The 27513-nt window shown below is 35.1% G+C and overlaps 1 protein-coding gene across 3 annotated transcripts in view; it reads left to right on the top strand.

Moving 5' to 3' along the window:
- The window catches only part of LOC128999967 (serine/threonine-protein kinase MARK2-like), a 221317-nt gene that overhangs the window by 2882 nt on the left and 190922 nt on the right, over nt 1–27513 (top strand). For 2 of the 3 annotated variants that reach the window (XM_054426787.1, XM_054426786.1), the window contains exon 2: nt 1732–1856. In XM_054426787.1, coding sequence (XP_054282762.1) covers nt 1773–1856 — 84 coding nt within the window. In that variant the 5' untranslated portion in view covers nt 1732–1772. Of the gene's footprint in view, nt 1–1731; nt 1857–20343; nt 20456–21270; nt 21477–27513 lie in introns of those variants that run through there. The other variant, XM_054426785.1, reaches the window with a different exon arrangement.

The raw sequence follows: 27513 nt of genomic DNA, 5'->3' as shown, positions 1-27513 counted from the left end.
TTAAAAAATTGTAAACCAATAGTGAAAGAATTTAAAATATTAGCTTGAAGAGGTGAAATTGATAGGCTACTCCTGCTGCTGACATAATGTCACTTTAGCTGACATTACTAGCATTGATAGCACAGCAGGGCTGACATTTTGTAAAACTCCCCTTCTTATTTATAAAATACTCATGATTATTTTGCTTATGATTGTTATTGATAAACAATGTTTTTAAGATTAGATCCATTCTTGTAGGAATTCTAATTTTTCACTGAGCCTACTTGTAAAATTGATGAAAACTTTAAATTTGCATCTAGTTTACCAGACAATTTTACGCTTTAGTTTAACATCCTTTACCGCAAAGTTTTAATGTTCCGTAATGGAGCAATGTGTTAATCGTCGGTCAAGTGTGTGAACCAGCAGAAATGACCGTCCCTTATCTAATCAATCACATAAGAGCAATCTCAACGACCATTTAGTTTACCGTTGTGACTTGTTGGTTGATAGCAATAAAAATAAACTATTGGACATTAGGTTGCCAAATTGTATTGGTTATTTGCTCAGTTTTGTTATAAAAGCAGACGGTGCTTAGCCAAGCTAATGCATCAATTCAAATCAAGCTAATGTAGTATTGTCCACTTCAAAGTTTAATTGTGCAAAAATATTTTCTATTAGCGCTAACTTAGGCACCCTGGTATCCTTTCAATTGACTTTTATTTAATAAACTACAGCTTTCATTCTGTAGTTGTAAACACAATGTAGTTCATTCTGTAAAAGAGGGCAAAGTTCCAACTAGGCTATAGGGTGTATAACCAAATGATAAAGTAACTAAAGAAGAATTTCTAGGACTATTCCTCCTTTTCTTTCAAAAAATCATATCAGACCACTTAAGCCTACTAGTTAAATATGCCTTTAGGTTTATGGTGATGGGTCAGTCTTAACTCCAAAGCTGATTAGCCCCCTATTTTACCATCATCAATGGATCTTGGGAAAACTACTGGTACAGGGATAAAATTACTAAAATCGTCTACTTTTACTATTACGTAATAATAATTAATTCATTGGCTAACATAGTATGTATCAGACGTTCCTAATTTAACAAGTTTTAGGGGACGTCGGTGTAACGTGAAAACCCATTATCCAGACTGGCCTCTGTCTTGAGGAGTCTACCATTCAAATGTATCTGGGTACTTTGTCCTGTTTTATTCATTATCATCGATAATTTTTTTCGATATGTTTGTATTTTTATTTTCCATTACAATCCATAATCCTTCTTTTTTATATCTTCACATTGAGAACTGATCTTATTCAGGCAATAATCATATAAATTAACCTATTATATTGATTAAGAAATGAAACTGTTCTAAACTAACCTTACATAAGTTAACAAACAAACCAAACTTGCTGTATCATTTCAAAATTTCGTTTGATATAACAGAAAACGCATGTAGGGAGTAACAACCAAAATTTCAAAAGGTTACCTAGAGTAAGTTTGGTTAGTTAGGTTCAATTAGTTTAGAACAGTTTCATTTCAATATTATATATATATATTTTTTAAATTTGTGTTTATAGGCCTACTGAACAAAGTCTATTTTTCGTGTAGGCCTAGTTGCAAGCTGAATTTGTTTTAATTTGTCAACATCGATAGCCTATATGAATAAAAATCGATAATAATGAATGTTCCCTTTAACAGGAAATTACCTGTATTTGTCATGTAAATGTTTGCCTAAACTTTGATGTTGTTTGCAGGAATAAACCAATGTTAAGGGGGTGCGAGGTAGGGCCGCAAGATGTCTGCTAGCATGAGGACTACACTACAGACGGTTCCAGAGTCCCTTCCCGCAGATCACGTCAGTAACGCCAACGTGAGAAATGTACGTAGCAATGATACTTTACGCTTGACACCTTGCATGGGGTATAGTTGATGTGTATTACATGCTTCATCACCATTGATAGAATATTTGTTTATTTCGCTCATCCATTCATCATACACATTACTGTGGGGAGAATAATTTACGGCAATATGATATTGTTAAGCAACTGCTTTTTCTTTAGTTGACTGAAAAAGTTTTTCAATAATGGCAAGCAGCAAGGATAGTGCGAGAGAGAAAAGAAATTCCTCCCACCACTCTTTCGTACTCTGAATACGTAGATTCTATTTAATAGGAATTTTGAGATGACTACATAAGAATAAAAGCTATTGTGGTGGAAGGTTTCTAGTGCAAACTTGCATACCATTGGCCACTTCTAAATTATTCAATCTATGCTTGAATGACAAAATACCTTGGTATCACACTAAAAAATTAAGTACACAAACAATTTATAGCCTATATACAAATTGTCATAAATCTTAAAAAATACTAAAAAATAGCTACTTCATAGTTTCTGCCTGCTGCTATGGTTAGGTTACTTAAGTTTCTTTAGTAAGCAACAAGCGACTCTTCACTATAGTATTTCCTATAGTATGCAACAATGCCTTAGACTCATTGGCCATAAGTCACCATGGGATTGCATCGCAGCTAGAACAGCTTATTGTGCACCCTCGTTCACAGGTCCTCATTCTCCGTCAAATCCCAGGTCCTTGGTGAACCGTGAGAGCCTTTTGACTATGGTAACCTGTTCTTCCCTTTGATCTCCCATCAATAGGCCAAGGGATCTCAGACGCAGACCTTGTAGGGCTGGACACATAAATATACCTTCACAGCTTTCACAAGGTCTCTGGCTGGGACAAGACGTAGCGAGATTTCCCTGAAAGGACTCAGCTCCTGAACTTGCTTGACCAGCCAATCCTTTGTGGCTGCGTCAGCACAGCCTCCACCTATCTTCCTGGAGGCTTCATTAGAGTCAGCTTTGGGGGTACCACCCTTGCCCTGCTTTTTCCCAGCATCCTAGTTCCCGGAGGAACTGGCTTTGCAGGGAGCAGAGTTAGGGTGCTTGGCAGCCCACACCAGCCTCCTCTCACTTCTGGATAGCACCTTTTCGCCTTTGGCTAAAGCATCCGCTATCTTCCATCTTTGCAACTCGCCCCTGGAAAGTCGTTTTTCGTTCCTTTCCGGTTTCTGCGAGCTTGTTGTCATCGTCAGATTTCAGTAGACCTTCCTCCTCCATTTGGGTCCAAGATTGTCTACATTGTTCTCACGAATACCGGGTAGCCTATCTAAGCCCACCTCCCCAGTGACCCGATTAGAGAGGTAAGGGGTGTGTATGACTGGGTTACCCCTGGTTCCCAGAAGGCTCCGTTAAGACACTGAATATTAGGCCCCCAGTGCCACAAGACTCTTGGCACGGATCGAATTACACCTTAGTTTAGGGCCCCCCTCATTTGGTTCTGTAGGTGGACCAACACCCAGTGGCAGAAGGTAGCTCTCCGCAGCTAACAAGTGAGAGTTGGGGTTTAGCTTGTGGCCAATCTGCCGAACCAACCCCGCATGCGAGGTTTGGCCGGAACGGTGCGAAATTTTCTCCCACTCACTAAACCCCCATACCTTCCGGCTAACCCCTTTCTTTGCTGCTTGTTTAACACACAGGTACTTAGCCTATGTGTACGGGCAAATGCAAAGCAAGGTTTAAAGAGGCTGCCTTATCGATCGCTTATTTATTTAGCTGATCCACTAGCTGCCATTTTTTTTTACATTGAATCATTCTTTGTTTATGTCTTCATATGCAAATTACACAATAGGTTCTCCAAGACTGAATGAAATTAGCTACGTTCGGAATCTTGCTATGGTTTTTGTTTTAGAAAATGAGAAAAATTGGAATCTTTTTCAGGCTTTGCAGTTATTGGTTGAATCCACCTCCATTACGAGCTGTGCCTAGTAAGGGTTGCCATTTTTTTGGTTTATTAGATACTCATTAGAATGCTACTAATCCACACTTTTATACAGTTTTACATTGTTGACGACGACTCATGTGTGTGGCCCGTCACTGCATTTAGCGGCGATGTAGCAGTACTGACAACCCACCCGCAGCTTAATTAAATCGTTTTATCTAACCTCCAAGTACAGTGTCGTTGTGTGTTTAAAGTAGCAATTGACCCGTTCATCCGATATTGTCATGGCAGCTCAGTTGGCTAAGGTGTTGCGAGTTACCTGTACTTTGTGCAATCCACATTAACCTTACTAATGTAGCATGGATGGAGTGGAGCCCACCTGAAATAAACAGTGTCCGGCTTGGGTGGAAGTTGACGGCATTAGTGACTTTTTATAAAGATTGCACATAATACCTTGGAGGACACTGCCCAATACCTTGGACTTTTCATTATTTGCTTTTAATTCGGTAGAAAATGTACATATCCTGTTGAAATACATATACCGTATACTAAAGACATAAAAGGACATAGGCCTAACCTAAAAAAGGAGTCAATAAAAAATAAAAACAAATATTCTGGCATTGATGGTTCAAGCTGCCAAATTATGACTTCAAATTATTCTTTATTAATTGAGTTAATTGACTTGATTTGTGTTTTTCCACAGAGAATTCAACATGAGTTGGCGCTAGTTTAATTACCTGTTGTTAAATCTCTTTAATTTTAGAATTTAGAACGAGAATGGAAAAGACCAAATTACAGTAGGCCTAATTGTTTTAAAGAGGTCAATCTTGTTAACAAATTACTGTTAAATACATAGATAGGCCTAACTTAAATCTCATTACTTTGCATCTCTGAAACAAATAGTCCTTCATCGCATTGTCCATTTATATTAAAATTATCTCTATTTTAATACAAAATATGTCTTAATGCTGTTTCAATTATTTATCCTGTCAAGTATTTGGTACATCTTTATCTTAATTATATGTTTTACAATATCAAAATGAGTTGACCCTTTACTAAAATTGTTTTGTGTTTTCCTTATTTGAATTAACCGACCATTTTATACCTTCTGTAAAGTTACTGAAGATTAGAGGTATAGTATGACAAACACTTGGGCAGGTTTCAGTTTTGTATCTTATCTCTTTGATAATTAAGGTGAGTCATTCTAGGTAACCGTCCCGCACGTTTGATTCAGTGAGAATAACTTGCCAATCCGTCAATCAAGTTACGAAAGTTGTTGGTGTTCAAAAGTTGGCAAAGAACCTCATACTTATTATTTACTTATTTACTTATTATTTACTGTAATGTTACTGTTATTCTTATAACTGTCAGTTAGGGTCGTATCTGTAAGAAGATGACCCAAGATAAATTATTGGACATCACTTTAGCGAATTTCCCAAATATTTTTGCTTTATCTTAGGTAGAAATTGTAGTCATATAGGCAGATTTATGAAAACATAAATGAAAAGAAATAAAATCTGACTTATAACTGTTTGATAGTTTTTATAATTTTCGAGTTGGAAAGCTTTTTACAATCCATCAATTGACCATACATTACAACAAACATTATGTATACAAAAGATGAACGTTTTTAACGTATTAAGATGTACATTCACGTTCAGTTGAGTAGCAACACCTACTAATGGAGGTTGTACCGTTTTATTAACAGTTGAAAGGACTATAACATACTAAAATTTAATCAAGTTAGTTTCAGCTGTTTTTTTGTAAAAATTCCATTTTTAAAACAAATGAAATGTGAGGTCCTAGTGGAAAGACATGACAGCTCTGTTAGAAACAGCTGTTTGATGACAAGTGCTCACAGCTGTTCTAGAGGTCTCTGTGTCAATTAATGACCTTATCAGTGTTTGTTGTTGCCCCACCCAGAGCTATGTGTGTTAAAAATCACAAGATGATGTTTTACTAATTGATTAGGTGTTGCAGATGGTTAAGAATGTTCACTGAAGTGTTTTAAATCCTACTAAAAGTATTTTTTTTTAATTAGAAGTAATCGAAGGAGAGATTTTTCTAACTGATAATCCTTTCTTTCGATCAAGGTTGCTTTCAAAAGCTGGTTTAGTTTAGTAAGCTACTTGTAGTATAAAAATGTACCTACTGCAATGTTAAATTACCTTAACTATAAACACTCGTTATCTCTTCTTAAGTCGTCGTAATTGTAGAAAAAAATCTTGCAAGCGTAACTGTCAATGGTATGCTGACGACGAACCTACTACATCCCTGCTCAGTGTGTATGACTTGTAAACCCCAACAATGCTAATATTGTATTAGTGTCAATAACTTTGACAAGCGCCATCTTGTGGAGTGGTGTGATTTACTTATTTAAACCTATAATATAAGACGGATTACGATAGATAATATTGTGAAATTCCACATGAAATAATAGTTAAGTCGAGAGGAAATAGCTCAAGCTCAAATTTACTGCCTGATGAGTCTAAATATAGGTAGGAGTTAGATTATTCTATGTTTACAAGTGGCTAAATGACAGTGGTAAGGTATAGTAAGGCTATGTTAGTCCAAATTAACAGAAAGTTGCTGATAGTAAGACAAGTATCATACACAACTCACCCGGGAAGGTGTTTGTAACTTCTTTTTAAACTTACTTCATCTTGCTTTGTCCAGCGTAATATACTATTATGTTGTAGCATGGACTTTTAGATAGTGAAGTATGCACCTCACTATATCCCATCTATACCCAGCTGTAAACCAGTTTTCTTTGTCCGTGTAATTCGGTTTGGCAAGTGTAGCTAGTCAAGGCATTTTGCAGTGTGGTGATTTATACTGCTAAATCACTGGTGCTTGGTAATTTATTGAATCTTACTTGCCAGTGCTAGGGACACATTTAGGCTTTAGTAGCACTCATCCTGGCTGACTGACAGTGACATGTTTAACTTAATTTGACTAAAACAATGAGTGTAGAAGTTAGGTCTATTTATGTGTGGTTCACGGTTTAGCAGATAGAAATAGTTACCTCAAATAAACATTGATGGACTTATATATTTAAAAATACCCCCGAGCAAACCTGCAGACTAAGCGAATTTCCAATTACCAGGCTGGATTTCTACTCAAATACCCTGGAAATTGTCAGATTTATTTCCTATTTAAATAACATTAGTTTTAATGTACCTAGGTTTGCTGATACAGGGAAGGTATTGAGGTGTGTTTTTATTGAAATGTTGATAGGTTAGTATGAAATAAACAAAATTGCCAAATTTGATCAAAATATATCCTAACGGTCACGGAGAAAATTCAAAAATAGTTTAATTTAAAATTCCCATGATATTCTTATGGAGAAAATGAAAACTGTTGTAGTTTACTTGTTTATGGATATATATTGATAAAATTTGGCATATTTATTTATTTCATCCTATTAACGTATGATCAAAAAACACTTTTTACCTTCCCTGTGGCAGCAAACCTAAGCACTTGTTAAATCTAATGTTATTTAATTAGGGAATAAAAAAATATATCTCATTTATGGAAATATTTTAGTAAAAATGTTATCAGACAAGTTGAAATTCGCTTAGTCTGCAGGTTTGCTGCGGCGGGGGCATCTATCAATAAATACCTTGATAAATTCTTAATCAGCATATTACTTCATTATTAATTTCATGGAAGGTAAATACAAATAGTACTAATAACGCTTGAAACACATATTTACTCTAATAGGTACTGTTTTGACAAGAAAATAAATATTAAAGTAGTGTCTTGTCATCCATCTATTGAGGGATGATGATTGGTCCAATTAAAATCGATCACCATTATCATCTTATTATATATTTACTGTCTTGTTAAAATAGTACAAGTGTAAATATAGTTTCAAGTGTTATTAGAAATTAGAGAACTGTATTAGGCATATTTATATTTACTTTTCATAAAAACTTTGGTAGAATGAATCTTGACAATAATCGTTTGACAGCAATATGCAAAATCTCAAGAATTTTTTATTAACCAAAGTACAAACTGTTCTAAGATTTTTTTAATTTAAAGCAAATCAGGCTTATTGCATTTTTTTAGTATTTTTTATTTCATAGCTTTCTATTAGTTCTAAATTGGACAAAGGAAAGGTAAATAATCCTAAAGCTGTAAATTTATTCAATGTTTTTACACCAAAGCAATCCCTTTTCATAACATTTGTTTCAAATTCTTTGGAAATGGTAGGCATAATAACACTAAACACCTTTGACAATAGATACAGAACCAGATAGCCTATTCCATTCCCTTGTTCAAGTTTTTGCAGGTTTTACAATAAAAATAAACATTAGTTAAATTTAGCCACCCAAAGAGAGTGATGATTTGTAACTACTAATTTATTATGAGCATCTTTTATGCCACATCAACCTAACTAACATCAACAAAAACTAAGGGACACTCAGTGAGCGTCCTCATACAACTATTCGTATGTAATAAAAATTGTCTAAAGTTGGTAGATGTCAACTTCAGCCCCGTAGTGTAGTTAGCAGACAACTGCTAACAGGTGGTCTTGTGGTCGTGGTCGGACAGCAGACGACGACAACTAGGCTAGGACAAGCTGCCATATCTGGAGGCAACTGACCTTGCTGCCCTTCCTTCGACTCTCCTCTCTACTCTATCCACACAAATCTGCAATGAAGCTGTAAACTGCTTGACAATGTAGCTGGGTTAAAGCTAAGCAAAGATTGTTTTTTTTAATTACGTCATTTATACGTCTAATGACACATAAAACATATATTTACACTTATACATACTGTTTACTAGTGCTCGATTTATTAAAAAATAGGTTTCAGAACTGTAATCTGTTTAATGTGATTAGTACCTATTTATGCCAATATTTTTGTCTTTCCGAAAGAGAGGTACTCCGTTCGGCCGTGTTACCCCTCAAATTGAGCACTGCTGTTTACTCCTAAGACAGTAAATATACATAAGGACTGGTAAGTGGTGATCAGTTTTGATTTGACACTACGATCATTATCAGACTCAATACAGTAGTTCAATGACGTCACTGATCTCTACTCTCTTTAATCTGTAACTAAATAATAAAAAGTAAACTACACAGGGTTATTTTAAACTTAATATAAACTATTTAAAAAAAAAATACTCTACTACTTTTTTTACAAAGAGATATAAGTAATATTATCAGAATAAATTCAATTGTCTAAGTAGCCAAGTTGTTATAGTTGTCGCCCTCAAATCTAAAGGTTGCTGGTTCGATTCCAAGCAGGATTTATTCTTGGTTCTGGATCTAGGTGCTGGGCCATTAGTCTTCGGGATTTATTAAACAAAATCTTGATTTTAAGATAACAAGTCTGGACCCCCTTACAAAAAAATTAAAAAAAGCTACTGGCATTGACAATTATTGTTAACAAGATAAAAAAGAATGTCTTTAAGGAGAGTGGAGAGAGTTTTCCTTGTGGTTTTCTCTGTTTAAACGTCAATGTTTACTTCCTTTCTGCTCTACACTACTCTAGTCTCTTACAAGATAGCATGGACTTTTCCATAACATTGTTGAGACAATCATTCACTTTTTATCAGAGCAACTCAGGACTCCTTGAAAGAGTGAAAGTAGTTAATTAGCATTTCTACTAATAAGTCACAAGGTGATTGTTACCGAGCCAATTAGTTTGCTGCTCGTTAGTACTATTGTGACTGTTGGTACTCTTTATTTTATTACGATTTTCTAAATTTGCTAAATGATAATTACTTTTAAGTTTAAATGTTTGCCTGTCTATCTATCATGCAAAAACAACTGAATGTAATTGTCAAGATTATTACAGATAAAATCAACGTACCAAGTGATATTTCTAATGCACACATATTTACAAACAGATTTATCTCAGGTTAAGTTAGTTTGCATGAATGAGCTAGCTTAATTGCTTAGATTTGTCAAAATTGAGTTTTTATGGCTGAAAGGGACTTCGGGGAAGTAATTATTGATGGATATCTGTGTTAAAAAACATCAATGACAGGATATTTATGTTATTATTTATTTCTTAAATGCTTTTCTTTTTTAATTTTTACAGAAGAAATCTGATTAATTTTTAAATGCACTGTTCAGCTAATAATATAGCTGTAGGCATAATGGTTTATGCCAATTAAACGCAAAACGCATATTGCTTTATATTATAATTTTTTTATTAATAATTTAAACTGAATGACTGCAAAAAATTTCGTCCATGCATGGACAAAAGGATTTAAGTATATGTATTGCCTTTTACATATTAAATTGTACTTTATATCAAAATTAAGTAAATTAGAATCAAATATGGAATTAAACTATATAGTTTATATATAGTTGATGTATATAGTTTATAGTCATACAATGAAATTATACAATCAGAATAGTGATTTGAATATAAAATAGTTTTGTTTGCTGAAGTACCTACTCAAAAGGTTTAATGGGATTCGTGTGCAATCTGGCATTATTGGAATTGGAACAGGACTTATAGCAGTTATATTGTTTCTAACTTGCCTGTTGTCACCCTGTTTTACTTTCTGATTAAAATTTATTTATTGTAGGGGTATAAAAAAGCACATACTAAACAGAAATGCACAAAAAACAGAAACAAAGCTCATACTTTGTTGACAGCTCAGGCTAATGTATTTTTTAAATTTAACTTACTAATGTTTGCGACTGGGTCTTTAATCTGCACCTTTTTCTTGGATAGCATACAACATTACTTAAATATCACGGTACTTTTAATACTTCAATACTTTAAAATGTTTAAAATATATATTTTGTATAGAACAATAATTAATTGTTGGTAGATTGTCTATAATTGTGTTTCCTCGTATTAATATACCTTTATAAATAATATCTATGTTAATTGATCAAATTTCATGGTTTGAAAAATGGAGAGGAGAAGACCACTCTAGTAATCCGGCTAAATGTGATAATTAAAAAAAAAAGAAAAAAATGATGGGTGTTAAACTAAATAATTATTTTTATATTTGCTTTTAATTTAATTTTGCAAGTTATATTGCGTGACCGGTTCTAAAACATAACCTTTCAAAAGGTTGTCGATAATTAAAAGGAAAAGCATTTTGTTGTATTGAGCGCGTTATTTGTTAATGTACAAGTGTATCATAATAATCTTGTTTAACTATGTTGATTATGAGCGACGATTTTGCTGGAAAAGACCAAAAACAAAAACTCTTTTTTATCCACAAATTCTATACAGTGAAACCTCGATAAGAAAACCCTCGATAAAAAGTACTCTTTATAACAAGTGTCATTTTCAACTTATTTTTTACCCCTAATTGCGTGTTGCAAGTCTCGATAAGAAGTCAACCTTGATAACAAATCTTATTTGATTCCATGGGAGTCTTGTTACTAAGTTCGTACTACTGTATACAAAATGATGGAAACATTTGAGCCACTTGCTCGACCTGTCGCCAGCGTGCGGGGGTGAGCTCACAGCTGTAGTTTGCCAATATTGTACTGCAAGTTGCGTCGCTTGCCGCCACCTCACAGAACGCGCCACCGTCGCTACCCTCAGTCGTGCTCTACCTACGTTCTTATCACGTCCTTGTACACCGTCGTGGTGCGTGTGCGTGTGTGTGTGAGAGTTAACACAAGGTAACTACCACGACGTGGTCCATGCGGTAGTAACATCTCTAACAACTAACTAGTAGTGCGAGCTAAGTGCGCGAGTTGTGCGCAGGACCAGTTCAGGGGATAACAATCGATCAGGGTTAGGTTAGATGGTAACCTTCCTACAAGGTTTTAGTAGATTGTAGACGTATTTGTGTTATGAACAATGTATTTGTGTAAGTTTTGTCTAGGTGAAGTATAGAATCAATAAAGGAGCGTGTTGGAGTGATTCCAATTCCAAGTTTGTTTTCACGGAGTTTCCAAGGGAGACAGCACCCTCCCCTCTTTCCCCCGACCAATCGTTTCCCCGCGAGTTTTATTAATGAGTCGAGGCCAATGCTCGACACAACGTCACCTGACCTACTGTATTTTAACTGAAGATATTAGGGATGTTTGAAGCGCCTCCCCTACTTACAACCCCTGAACGCCAATAATGTTTGGCTAAGTGCCAAAAATGATGCAACAGCAACCCCGCTGCTTGTGTAATTTTATTGGTTGATCCCGCATGTTTTTGGGTTGTGTTTTACTTTGTATATCAGTGTTGGTTTTTTGTTAGTCTATTACTCTTCACTCGAGAAACGTGAATTTTGTTATAAATTCGATTTTGTAGTGTTTGAAACATATTTTTTATCATTATTAATCATCCATCCATCAGAGTTTTTTGTTGATTTTACGTATTCCCCAAGAATCAATAGCTCTTAAGGTAAAATGAAAGTCGGTAATTTATTCCCAAGAAACTTGCATGTGGTATTTTTTATAACGTGGTTTTCTTGACCTGAGAGTAAAACTGTGTTTTCTCACATTTAAAAACGCACAGCTTTTTTGTTAAGACTTTTTCATGGGATTTTTAAAATTATATTTCATTTTATGTTTCTTTGATTTTATGGTTCTTTGGTAAGGGATGTAGGATATATAATACATTTTTTAATATACTAGTTTAGCGTTAGCCTTAACTAATATTTCAATTTTGTATTATAATGAAACAGAGAGTGTCTATCAAAGGTGTGTCTGTAAAAAATATACCTTTTTAATTATAAAACTTTTTAAATCGTACAGTCGGGTAAAAGTTTTATTTATATGAATTTGGTGTTAATTTAGCCACTATTTAGTATCGCGTGATTACGCAAATTTACCTCATAAAAACGCCCACGTTAATAATTTAGTCATCATTATTACATAACACAGTTGTATGTACAGTATCTTTATCATTACAGCAACCACGGCAAAAATTTAACCACTCTTTGATAACGTCAATAATATAATTTAATATTCAGTACTTATTGACAACGTCGATAATGTAATGTAAATTTAGCCACATATCGTCAATAAAATACATTTTTACATGTTTTTTTTTAATTACTGCAAATTTATGTCTAAAATATGCATTGTGTAGATGATGGTTCCAACCACGTTTCACTACTACGTCTCTTTAATAACGCCGATAATGTAATTTCAGGTACTTATTGACAAAGTATATAATGAAAATTTATATGCGTTGATAAAATTAAATTTACTCGCATTGAAATTACAGAAAATTTATCTATAGGCCTACAATAGATTTTGTTTCTAACCACGTTTTTGGGCCCCATCTTTGTCGTTTTCTGTGGTTGTTAAGTTGTCCAATCGTGAATTACAATAGGAATAGTTTAACACATGTTGTACACGAGTTTCTCAAATGATCGTAGCGGAAGGCAGTTCACGTACCCCGAGCTTGCAACTTTCCTATGATTTATGAGACACAATAGAAAGCTTTCATATTGCTAGACGCCTTTCCTCTGGAACTTATCGTCACATATCGACGATTGTGGTCGCATATTGTAATATTTTGGTGATGCTGACACAGCCTCAATATCTGTATGGATAGACAATAATTTACTACTGTAGTTTTGTCAATTTTCAAGGCATGCGAAATACGAATAGGTAATAATTTTTTTAAAGACACGTCTTTACAACATTTTTAATTGAGACCCAAATAACAATGGGTTACTACGAAGATGATATTTTACGAATACAATTTATATATATATTATATAAATTGTATTTATATTATATTATATATTAAGAAACAATTTGATAAGTTGTGGTCCTAAGATTATGTGTGTTTTACGAGGAATATTTTACAATATAAATGTGAGTTTCCGTTGTAAGTTTTTTATGAACGGGTTAATATTGGCCAGTGCATGCGTGTCGCGACAAATGCGGAACTGTTCCGTGACACAACTGTGACAGCACAGTAACAGGTATCAGGTAACAGGTACGTCTTGTTAGCTGGGAAAGCGCGACCAATCTGCTTTGTCCCATTTCCCAATTTCGACCGGTGCCGGAACAACCCGCATTTAGCGGGAGAAAACATTACGAAAATCAGAGGGAAAGTTCATTTAGCGACGTGCGTGGGTCGCTTTGTCAACAGTGAAAATAGTACCTCCAATAGTCAATGATAGTACGTAATTGGTTTTGGTATTTTTTGGCTGTATAATTGTAAAATAATAATCTGTGGTGTCAGCGCCTTGCAACTTGTTGCTGCTAAATCGCAACTGCAGCGCTGTTAGATTGCAGCACACACATTGAAGGCGCTTGAAAATCGCTGTAGGTAGTCTAGATAATTGTATTCATGTACAATACAATGCATTGGCATTATCCAATTGATTGTAAGTTAAAGCATGGATTACTTAGTTATGTTTCAGCCCTAAAATGAGTTAAATTTGTTTAAATTTTTAAATTCAAGTACGCAATATAGGCTAGTAGAAACACGCGAACAAATCATCAAACTATGGTACTACAGTACGTACTTTCACAAAGGTGCATACACAACTAAGAGTGGTATGACAGTAATTTTGCCGATATACAGGTCGAAATGACATGCAAATGACCGTGTCACCCGCCAAACACAACCTTTGTTTTGATATGTCATCTACACCACTCTCGTGTTGATCTCGATAACCTACTATTGAACTGGGCGAGTGTTTCCATTGATATACTTTTAAGTTGTAACATTACTTGAACATCGATTGAGTTTCGCTGTTATTTGCCATGTAAACAAATGGGACTTGTCTTTTTGTTTGTTTAGCCCAAACCAATATTGCGTATTCTAGATAGAGGGGAATTGCCTGTTTCGGTAAAACATTTTCAAGAACTACTCTAAAAGAATGTACAGGGTTGCTTGAATTAAGTGCATTATTTAATTTTGTTATTACTGTACGTTTGTTTTGTTTTCTTGTTTTGTTCATTGCATGTTTCGAGTTGTTTACGAACGTTTATGTGCGATTTTAACGTAATATCTTCTTATAGTGCACTAATATACTACTAGATACAGCAATTTACATATCATTTTATGGAACACTTGTCGCCAAATGTCGTTATTATAAAACAACATAAATAAGTGAGCCATCACAGAATGTGGTTATGTCTAAAACTCCAATTTCTAATTATTTTTGTTGCTGACAAAGTTTGATGGGAAATTTATTTCTTACATAGTTGATGGACCATAACAGTTGCTATAGCTCAAAATTACTGTAGACTGTAGTTGTTTAATCAGTTTTACTTCTTAAAAAAAAGGTGTATTCGACGGAAAATGGTCACTATCAGCACAATCTGTCGGTGGCTCACATCAACTACCTGAAAGTACAAAAATAAGTCAAATAACACTTGTAATATATTTACACTTATACTGTATACTCGCAAGACGGCAAAAACGTATATAAAAGATGGTAATTGGTGACCGATTTCGATTGGACCAATTGGACACTCTAATCTAATCAACAGACCCAAACTAGTCACATTAACTACGACGAGTTTGATTTAAAACCGGTGACAACTTAATAGGCAATGAAATTATGGAAACACGCCAAACATACAACATAACAATACTTATTTTCCATCCACTTACTTTATAAAGTTGGGAATGTGTTGAATTTTGAAGTTTTCTTATACCGATATTAGGGGTTTACTTGAGTGCAGAAATTGCTACTTTGCTTCTTTAATGTCTTAAATTGTTTGATATATTGTTGAGTTTCTTGATTTCGACGAATTCATACAGTAGGCCTACTTTCAGAACCCATACAGTACTGTAACACTTGAAAAGTAATACATAGTTCATTTTTTTCTGGACTTGACAACGTATCTTCGTCGTCCCGAGGGTGTCAATAAGCTACTGTAACAGCTGTACCGGAACTGGGTCACTCCCGCCCTTTGTTGCCACTACTTCCGTTCTTGCCCAACACCCAGCTGATAACACAAGCCCTATGGTGACGTCATGGTCTGTTAGTATCAACAAACCCTCTCCACTATTTGAGATTTACAGCTATACCTCGGGATATTTAGATAGTTTTTTGCTATTAAAAAGGTGGTTGTCTTTTAACATTTATCACTGTAATATTAATCGGCTTTCGTTGAACGGAAGTTTGTTAGTTTAGTTAGTGCGGCAATTTGGTCCTTGAGACTCGAGTTCAAATCCAGAAAATCTCTAATGAATTTTATCCATGTTAAATGGTATGACCCGTTAGTTGAACCTCGCTGTGAGACTCTCTAAGCTGAAGGCCTGTCTATTTGGAAGAGATGGATATACAGTATAGAGAAGATAGAACCTTTTATTGTAAATTTAGTAATTTAGTAGTTAAGAAATTTAGTATATGAAAAAAATAATCCTTTTCTCTTAGTAGAAAATAGTCCATGCCTCGCGGCCTGAATTCAACGAATATCCTGCAACTTATCAAACTGAAATGATTTTACAAACTAATAAACTTTTATATCATTACCTATCTAATTTGTTTGATCATGAAAGATTCGATATAAATTCAACATAGCTATAAACTCCACTAATGAAATTGTGCAACACTCAATCACTTCTCAGCCTTTCGAAGTGTTAAAGGGGTTCGCAATTTCCAGGCTTATGGCGTTAAATGGTTCGCAACCAGAATGCATTTGTAGACATATTAGATGCAACAATGGGTGTTGGTTGGCTGGCCCAGATTAGCACAGTAACGCCAGTACAGAGCTCAGCACTGCCACTTCCCACACAGCAATATACAAGCGCTGTAGCACTGTAGGCGTCGCGATACATGTTTTATTTATTCCAATAGAAAGTCACAGGTCGACAATGTATGGTCGCTTTAGTCTTGTAGGGAGAGTCGAGGATTTGTGATGTACCTTGTTGACGACTTAAAGCGTGAATATAAAAATTATTTCAAACATTGGGTTTTCAATCGATTAACACTATTTGGTCAAGTTTATAAAGTAAAGTTTGGGGATCTGTAACATGGCTTTGGAACATTTGCACCTTAAACTAGCATATAAATTATTTAAATATATTCCTTCTAGGATTTTCAGTAATGAGAAAGTAAATTTGAAACTAAGTATTTGAGTTTAAAATCTTTTTTGTCTCAGTGCATTATTCTAAACCGATTTTATTATATAATACCCACCAGTGAGGTAAAACATTGAACTATTGACTTAATATACTTAAATTAGAATGCAACGCATATGGACCGGCATAGTCAAATCACTTCATTAATTGAACGAGCTGCGCTAGAGAGTGAGTGTACTACAAATCATACTTAGCATGATTGAATGTATAACTAGTTTTATTTAATTACAACACCATAAGACAAATAATACATTACAGCTATAATAATTTATTTATTACGTGCAGTTAGTTTAAAGTAGGTGAAATAATGATGACTTAACACATTTATTATACAGCGAAATATTGAATAAATATTGAATGGCGCTTATTATCTACCGGACAAAAAGAAACATTAAAATTATCTTCGGAACTATAACGATGACCAATCTTTATGAGTGTTTAAAATTTCTATTCTGTGCTCTCTGGATATAAGTAATCAAGCTATCGACTCTGGGCGCACACGATGTTGCAATGTCCTCGGTGTTCACATATGTATTTACTTGTTTTTCCCTTTACTTGTCCCACGATCCACGACCTCGCTAAGCCAACTCGGGCTATCTCCCAGCACTCAAGGCCACTGCACCTACTAGTAGTCGGATGTCCTTACAAACATCAATTACTTCTGTGGTCAAACCCCTCAAAATTTGAATAATGTAAGGTTTTAACTTTTCGAATGTTTACTTCGGTCAAGGTTTTGATAATTGAACTCGGGAATGGTTTCTTCCTGAGTATGGCCTTGTTGTTATATGGTAAACAAAATGTATATTGTCAATATACATAGTCTAAGTCTAAAGGCCGCTGCGAAAAAAAGTGACAACGCCGCAGCCCCGGCCTGCCGAGACAGCTGTGACTTTAATTATTCATTAATTTAGTTTCAGCAGAGCACCTACAAAAATATAGTTTCATAGATATATTTACTGTAAATAGTTTCGGGGTAGCGGAATTCTACCCCCGGACATTTGCCGCCGCATGAAAACACGCCTACGTACGTCATTTTGACGTCACGAGGGGCGGGGCCTATACACGGTCGAGTAACAGCCCGCGACCCCCAATATGTTATTAAATAGTCAACATGTAATTGTTTGCTTATAATGTGATTTGCAATACCACGGAATTATACCCCCGGAATTCTACCCCTAAAATCTACCCTCGGAATTCTACCCCCTAAAAGCTACTCCCCGTGGTCGGATACGCTGCGTATCTGCCAAGATTCATTGTTGTAGTTGATTATATTAATTATTGGTTTACGTAAATGAACGGCTCTTCGATTAATCATTACCTTCTAATATCCAATTAGGAATTAATGTTCACTATACTCTTTTATTTATATTGCTCGTAGATTTTATTTCGTTAAACTAAATGTTATTCAATAATAGTCAAACATAGTTATATTCACTATACAACAATGACTGTACCGATTTGGAATATTATCAATAGTGTAAATTGAATGCAACGCAACAGTCAATAGCCCCCAAAGCAGTGGTGAGAATAATCAAATTTGCAACCAACCACAACCCGGGCGTAGCTTCCGTTATCGATTTACAAATTTTTGTTTCAATTGTTTTAGCCCCGAGGCTTAATCGAATCGCGTCAATTTTCTCTTGCGGTAGCTTTTTTGCGATCTCACAATATTGATGTTTGACTTTCACTAAAGCGTTTTTATCAGAAGATATTTCTATACGTATTGTTTGTGTGTACAATGTATGTGGAGTATAAATGGTTGTATGTTTTAAACTCGATTCTGGAAGTGAAGCAATACAAAGCAGTGATGTGGTATTAACGTTTGAAGATAGCATTGGTTGTATCAAAGTGACCAGACCAACCGCATTCTTGCCCCTCCACTGTCCTGTGTAGTCTTGCAGTGCATTGCTACACTCAGGTCCTATGCTTTACAATAGGGATGAGCATCAATAGACCTATCTGACCCACTATCGATGGTAAAATCACCATCGATTATTATTGATGTAACGATGACATCGTCGCGAAAACATCGACACCCGATAATATTTTAGTTTCATGTTTTCGTCTGCTTTCTGGCTCAGCGAATTAACCTAGCTAATAGTTTAACGTTCTAGATGACATTTTCTCTTTCAATTTGCAAGACAAAGTATCCGCCGGATATGCTGGGGCAGGAGTGCTGCCATTGAAATTAATAACAGAATGACATTTTTTCAACATTTAGAACTAGTACCTCAACAATATTGATAGTTACTCGTGTTTTTGTCTATGTCTAGTCCAATTCAAGAAGTTTTTATTTTCGATATTTCATCAGCCGTTCAATGGAATAAAAACACGAAAATTCAATGTCTTGTTAAGACTAACATTCACATTTCCATTGCATTGAGAAGACTTCAGTTAAAACAACATCGAACGTCGATAGAAAATAATCGGCAATTATATTTATTCACGTTTTAACGCTGCCTCCCCGCAAAAAATACAAAATGAAACTAAATACAGCGAATTCAAAACAATACAAACATCGATCGTGTAGTATCCTAAATTTCATTCCAGTCACCTGTGCGTCTCTGTAGCTTTGTAAAGTATTTTGTCTGGATATAAAAAAAAAAAAAAAAATGTATACCTGTCTTCAGACCTTCGTGGGTTTTTATAGTTAATTGGAAATAACCTAAAATATTTGGTGAGGACGTAGACATACTTATTTTAATTAATCAATTAAGCAAGACATAATATAGCGAAAACTTCCATAAGGTATTATAATTTTTCTAATTAAACCTCATTAGACCTAATTAGTGAGTAACTAGTGAAAGGGAGGATTGCGGTTAACCACTAATGTGGCTTCCCTTGTCTTGTGTTGCGGTTATATACAGGCTACAGACATCACTGTAGGGAAATTACATACATATGTGCATCTACAAGTTAAGCGTTTGTGTATTAGTGTTGTAATGATTTGGCTGTGAATGGTTCCATTTTATAAATAAGCAACATTATAATTTATGTGCATCAGGTGTTTCTGTAGCCAGGACAATTTAATTGGCACATTATGGTAACATAAATTGGTACATCGTATATTTATTTATACGAATACTTGTGTTTCTTCCCGTGGACCGAATCGGGGGACTCAGTCCTGTATAGTTTAATGTTTTTGAGATTGCAAATATGGACGGTTTGTCATCACTTTTACCAGGACTCTTGGTGTGCTCTACCTCAGCTCGGATTTCTCGATACGGCGTTGCTGAACGCCGATGTCCCTATACCATTGCATTGAAGTACCTTGGACCCGAAGTCCGTGGCGCTACCGACTCACTTCAAATACTGAAGTTAGCTGATCCCCAAGATCGGAACTACCGATTTTTGAGCTCAATATTACACTAGAGGGTTTTGCTTTTCCTATAATTTCTTAATTTTGAAAATATCTATAAATAAATTCCATGACGCCAGGAGATGGGAAAGAAACACGAGGTTGCAGGATCACCTCAGTAGGTGTGAGGTGCGATGACATAAGTAGGAAGCCCTGATAAGGCCCCCCACTACAACTGTAGTGTGGAGGGGAGGGACTGTACACGGTACAGTCAGTATCACAGTAGTGGTACTGTGGCGAAGTGTGGTGGACAGTGGTGATGTAGTCAGTGATTGTGGTGAATGATTGTGATTGGTCTAGGAGGCAAACAGTGCGCCTCCGTCCCAACCCCTGCGCCTCACCCCCCGCCGTCCTCCCCAGGTAAAATACGTGCCACGTGCAACGTCACACAGCTTTAAACCATTTAATAAGTCCAAGAGTTACTTGTTTCTAAATTGAATTAACTTTCGTTTTTACTTCGAGTTTTAAATGCACTGTAGTTTACCGCTATCTTCAGGGAAAAGTCTCAGCTTGGAAACCGGCAATTTTTAACTAATCCAAGGCGCGAGGAGTTTCGTTTTTGAAAATCTTGTCGTGTAAAAGTAAATTAGTGTTTTGAAATTTCCTTGCTAATGAGTCTAGTCCTTGCTAAAAGTGGTAGTAAAACTAGATCTAAATATTTGATACATTTTTCTTACTCGTTGCTGTGGAAGAAATACCTTTTATCTCAAATTTAGTTAGCCTAATGGGAACTAAATATGTGAGACATTTTTATTACTCACTATGGAAGAAATAACTTACCCTTTATTTAGTTAGCCTCAAGCAAAGTAAAAATTCAAGAACAATTTTACCTTTGAACTATGTTCTGGTAACGATTCCTTTAAATATTTTCCTCTGTAAAATATTTTCGATATCATTATAATCATATGTACATTAAAATGTGTGGAAAGTTCCCTGTTTAATGTTAAGAAGCGATTCTTTACCCCAGAAATCGGTTCGATATTAATTTAATCGGATGTAAACTAAAACGTGAGGCAAATCCCCTTCAATGTTCAGAAGTGATTTTTACGATAAATCGAATCGATATGTGGCAAATTTCCCCTTCAAAATTCAAAAGTGATTATTTAAATGATTATTTTTCGCGTAAAATCAATTCCTCCATCTAATCGCTTCTGAACATTTTCCCTTGTACGCAGGCATGCCCCTTGCCACCTCCCTCAAGTCCCAGATGCTCCGGTTGCTACGACGGTCCAAGAGTACGCGGTCCAACCAAGCGATGGTGATTCCCAACAAGCGATACTCCGCCGTCATACCGGACACTCCTACTGTGGTGGTGACGGGGCCTAGAGAGTCCACGCGCCGTCGTAGTAGCAGTCACTCGCAGACCAGACGGTCTAGCAAGGTAAGGTATCAGTCATCTACCGTCATTGTGATGACTGACGGTTCAATCCTAGCTACAACTCAACTTCATCAGGTGTCTTGACAGCAAGTTTTCATTTCATTAGTCAACATGTTATTTTTTGGGCTAGATTAAAGAACTTGCATTGACCAAAATAAAAATAAAATTAGACTATCATCAAAAAAGCTTATAGGCCTACCATCCTCACGTCCAGGGCTCTGGGAGATTTTTCAACGTCACTTGATTTTGGTTAATTTTCCAGTCTGTTTTAAATTGTTAAATGTAAATAACTCGACGCTCTCAATCCCTTGTGAATAAAAGATGAAGAAACTGTCTTCCTGAAAAGTTTCTTTCAGCAAATTTCTTCATATTTTATTGGATTTTTTTGTGGTCATGTTATGTTGTGGGTAAGAATTGAATAACTGTTGCCAAAATGTTTCCTTGAACATAGACGACAAGATTTTTGAAGCAGGTTTAAATTACTATAGACGACGTCTAGGAAAGCTTTTAGGGTTTGGGTTCTGAAAGGATAGTCCCTGTTACCTATCCAAAGTTAGGTTTATAATAAGTTGGTGATACTGTAACTGGACCAAGGACCAAGAACCAATACACATTTAGTTCAAGACGTCTAGAATCCCAAACATTTAAGTGAACATTTTGCGAGAGAATCAAAACCATAGACATAGTAGTGTTAACAAACGAACGGGGTTCCATTAAACATTAGAATATACTGTTTTATAAGTTATTTATTTATTACAAACAGAGCAAGAAGTACACAAATTCACCTCTTTTACGATGTCTTTAAAAGATAGATACCTTCAAAGGACATCTTTGCACGTGCGTTTAATTTACTTTCATGTTCATCCTTTGACATCTCTTGTAACATTTAATAAATATTATTACAGCTTTTTCTTTTTCGTCTGTTTACTTTTCCGTTAGAAAAAGAAAATTTTCACCCTGTGGGGTAGTTATTTGTATCGAATCGTTTATGTTCTTTGATAGAAAATACGTGTTTTATTCTGTCTGAGTTGTTTTTGACTTTTATCTTTTTCATTTGAATAAGTGAAGGCTGACATCCAAACGGCCTACAGTATTTATAAAAAATACTGGTCCGTGTCAAATTTACATTACGTTCGGAAACGAATGTAATAAGGGGCGCGATAGGGTACGTTTTCAGTTTGAGAAATATTAACTCGATGACAGTTTCGAATGAAATTCCTGTATTAATCATTAATAGCTATTCAATAGTTTAACCTAAGGAATGATGATGTATAGATTACAATATTAGCATGTCTACTAATCAAATGTAGTATGACTATTGTACTACATTTTATTTTAATATATTCATTTAGTAATAATTTACAAAGTCTATTACGACTTAAAACTATTTACGCCAGCAAGCATACATTTTGATGTATTCTTTCTTGTAGAGTCAATTGACCCTATCTAATAGCTGAATCCGAGTTCAACTAGCCCCAAAGTAACCCTAAACCCTGGGTAGTGATGATGCAAGCGAACATCTCGCCCCGCCCTGTTTAGAACAGGTTTCGCCAGGTGCGGGTATTAAATCGGACATTAATATAGTTCAGATTTTTCTCTACATTCCATTCCCTTGTATCAATCTACGTAAATGTACTGCTTAAGAAAATAAACTACCTATCAGGTTTTACGGTCAGGCTGACGATTCCATGTGTGTTCATTTTGGTTTGTTGATATCGTTGTTTAAACTTAGTATTTTCTCGTAACTATGTATCGAGTGTTTCGAAGTCTACACCTAACTAAATATGAGGTACTTTTTAAAGGTTCAGTTACTCATAACATTTCCAGCAATGTATACAAACTGATTAAATTAAAATCATACAACCTCAATTGAAGGTTTGAATTAATTGCAGCGAGCTTGAAAACGGTTAAATTTTGTTCTCGTCCTCGTTTTTTCAGTTAAGGACAATTTTGGGAGCCAAAAGCAAATAGTGATGCAAAAAAAGCTTCGGCGATTAGCACACGTTCTTGCAACGTAAAATAATTAACGCAGTTTGTGCCACTAATTTTAAGATTAAATTATAGTACAGTAGAATGCATTTCTTGATTCAGATGATGTGACATTTAAACATTTATTGAGCTTTAATTTCTTTTACATCTTGTTTTGCACTCTACATTTAGTCAGTTCGCGCGCGAGTAGGCTGGTTGAGAACGACGCTGGAATATCCCGTGTATGATTCATGTTGTGACGTTGAACTGATCAATATTCTCGTCCGGGAAACTTGTTCATTCATTGACTCACGAACGTTCATTGATGAATACTTTTGCAGAAAGGAATGACTTTACAAAGATGCGAAGTTGAAATTTAATTGACCCTTTTGCACAGTTTTACCACTCGGAACTTTGCAAGTGCGGTCTATATTTTTGTTGTAATGAAGTTCCGTTGTCCGGGCCAAGCCGACTAAAGATCGTAATGAATAACACATTTCACTATAAACCATACTGTCTATACTATGATACTATAACTCAGTTGTCATTAGTCAATAGGTTATCAAAAGTATTATTAATGTTATCTAATCCATTTCACCGAATTTGGACAAAAGGTTGACTGACGTTAAATAGAAACCAACACCTGTGCTTAGTCGTTTCTTCTTTAAAAAATAAAACCTTAAAAACTACAAATGGTGTAGATAAAAACAAACAAATAAAAATACAATCAATTTACCTCTAATAAACAACTGTCATGTAACATAGTTTTTTTAAGCTTATAACCGAGACCATACAAACTACAACGGGACAGTAGTTTGAGCTGTCTTAAAATTATTTGTGCTAAATAAGTTTTCATTTAGTTATATCTAGACTTCCAAATGGATTCCATAATATTACAAAATAGCATTAAGATTTCAAACTGTGGTAAAGAATAAGATTTCTTTGAAGTAGAATGGTTGTAAGCCACGAAATGCCATGTTATTTTTAGCTCACTCCACGCCTGTGAATGGGTTGCCATACTCTTGTTATTGATTATAGAAACCCTTAATAAGTAATCCTTTTATACCAGCCCTCCTTGTTTTAGTCCTCTGAATGGGTATTGCTGTACGAAATTTCTATTATGGATATGACTTCTTATACGAAGTATTTCTTTTATCGTTAGAAAAATGCTTATTATAATCGTAGTATTTTTACAATGTATTTGTCAGATATCAAGGATTCTCGTTTCGTATTGTTTGTCATAGACATCCGTGGCAAATAATTTATTATTATTTGTATTGTTTTACGGAATATAGCTTTTTGTTATTTATCCTGCAAATCAAATGACTACCTAGGTACATTTATAATTTTTATAAATTATAATCTAAACATTTTTTGCTTCTGTTAATGTTAGGTAATAATTTTTACATTTTTTACATTTCAGTATAGCTTAAATATACTTCACAAGCTGTAAATATTTATGTGTATACTGTAGTTTACGTAATACTTCAAATGAAAATGAAACAGTGATAGCCGGGATAAGCTATGTCCAAGCCGGGCTCAGTAGGGATAATCTCGGTACCTTGTTTATTTTACACATGTTTACGCACGTGCGTTCTTTGATAAAGCTTTGGAAAAGGAATAGTTAAATTTTATCCTCGTTTGTTGAAAACCCTACTTATTGGAGTTTTGCAAAAGCGTAGTGAAAGTTAACTAGCTAGGTCTACTGCGTAACGAGCAATTCCCCCAAACCGCGATATTTCCGCTGGGATATTGAGCCGTGAATTGAGTGAAATATTAGAGAAAGTTCACCGAGCTGGGCAAAGATTAATCCGCGGTGTTTGTTATAGACTTTTTGTTATATCGTCTCGAAGTTTGGATCTGATCCGAGACTAAACTTGGGACTCTTCGTACTTTTTTAATACTTTTGTGGTTACTTTTAGGTGTTTTATGTACCGTTTATTTATTAATGTTAATAATGCAAACGTTAGTTGAATAAAAACATTCGTTTGGATGATTTTACAATGATTTTATATTATGCATGTGTACATGTTCATAAATAGGTATGTATAAGCACAGAAAACATACTAGTATGAAAAATGTAATTGTTGCCCTAATACGTAACCTACTTGTGAAAAAAAACACACCAAATGAAACCATCCTATTATTAATCGTCTTTTTGCTTGAATCTTGAATAAACTTGGATAAGTTCGCGAACCAGCAAGACCGTTTCGTAGAAATGGAGTAGATTCTTAAAAGTTGAAAATAAATTGGGACCCCTCAATTTTTATTTTTACACTTAGTTATTAATATTTAAATAATAAAACACCCTTAATTGCCTCCCCTCTAGTGATAAACCTAAATGCCCATTGAAATTTATGTTATTTAAATAGAAAATTAATCCGACAATTTTAAGGGAATATTATAGTAATAATACAACCTAGTAAGTGGAAATTCGCTTCTGTAGGTTTGCTGCGTTATGGGTATTTTTGTTAATCTTGTCACTTGAGGAAGAGATCTGACTGAAAGCGTGTTAGGACAGAGGTAATTGACGTGACGAGGTTTTCGCCACGGAGTATAACAGAGAAAGTATACAGCGGAAGAAGTAAACCCACTGAGTGACAAGGGCGACAACACACAGCACGCCACGCCAAATATGGCGCGAGATAATCAATCTGTGGCATTGGCGAGGGTTTATGGACTTACCGGAGCTGTTAAACACTGATAGGTCTGCTTCTGATCGTTACCATGTTGATTGAAGTAAATATATTTTAACTGCAAACTTCGTAAATCAGGGTTGTTGTCGGAGGAAATAATAGGAGCTCTAGTACCTACGTTATAATAATCATGCAGTACTTCAGAAATTGCTTGTCAAAGACATTTTTTGGCTGGACTCTTGGTTATTTGAAAATGGAGCACAGTACAAACAAACTACTTAGCATTTATATTAGATGCGAGGGGTCCAGGGTTCAAATCCCGCCAATCACCAATGGATTTTATCCATGTGATAATGCCGTGACCCTTGTAGAACTAGCCTGAAGTAATGTAGAACCTAGCCTCCTAGGATGTAATGGTCAACATACAGAAAAACCCCCAAAAAATAGTAAGAACGGTTGATACCACTAACAATAGGAATTTAAGGGTATGGCCAATTTTTGACTATTGATTAAACATACTCAACAAATTTGGGATTGTTGTGGATAAATTGACATCAATTATGTGTTTCTGTTTGGTATTTATTTCTTTGTTAGTTTACCTCATTATTATATTTTTACTGATTTGTAAACAATTCTCTATACAATATATTATTACCGGTACTATTATATTTCGCGATTTTTGTATTCAGCCCCAGTGCTAGACAAGTATAAAAGTTTAGACAGTGACGATAAGATTGTTTTCAGAACGGGAATCCTATTTCTCGCCGGACGAAAATACAGTTACGAAGTACAGTACGCTAATCCAATAGCTATCCGTCACTGGCATGTTCTATCACAAGGAATTTACATAAAAAGTTCTAGAATATTCTGGTGGTCATTATTAAAACACAACATTAAGAAGTAAATATTTTTTTCATTACAAAACATAGGGTGACGATAATAATGCGTTTAATTATGTTAGGCCTTTTTTTTATAAAAAGTGGTAACTCGAGTCAGATTCGTGTTCAACATTGTGCCAAGGACTGTGAACTCTTCTTCGGCATCTTCTTTGATTCCCATTCAGGCAGATTCTGTCCGATTAAAAGAACGACACCATAACGATTACTTAAACCTCCGCGCAGCTCCCAAACCGGCATATTGTTTTGCAAAATATTGCCTCTTCCAATGAAAAATATTTCATCCATCGAAACAATGTGTTTGCTAGCACAACTGTTAGTTGTCTTCTACGAACAAATCCATGTCATCTTAGGTGGGTTTTTAAATTTTTATTTTTAATGTTTGACTCTTCCATACAAATCATGAAATTTAATGCATGCGTTGCGAGCTTAAGTTGAATTTTTACTCTCTATGGAGTAAAAATCATTTTTAGTCTCAAGGGAGTAAAAATCAGCCGTTGTAAACAGTTGTAAATTTTGATTGCGGCAATCCTGTATCGA

Source organism: Macrosteles quadrilineatus, unplaced genomic scaffold, assembly GCF_028750875.1.
Source record: "Macrosteles quadrilineatus isolate MER2022 unplaced genomic scaffold, UCM_ALF_1.0 Scaffold_8__2_contigs__length_117827958, whole genome shotgun sequence".
In the NCBI taxonomy this organism is placed as follows: Eukaryota; Metazoa; Arthropoda; class Insecta; order Hemiptera; family Cicadellidae; genus Macrosteles; species Macrosteles quadrilineatus.
Note: the sequence above shows the minus strand (reverse complement) of the source record. Positions and strands in the feature narration are given on the sequence as shown.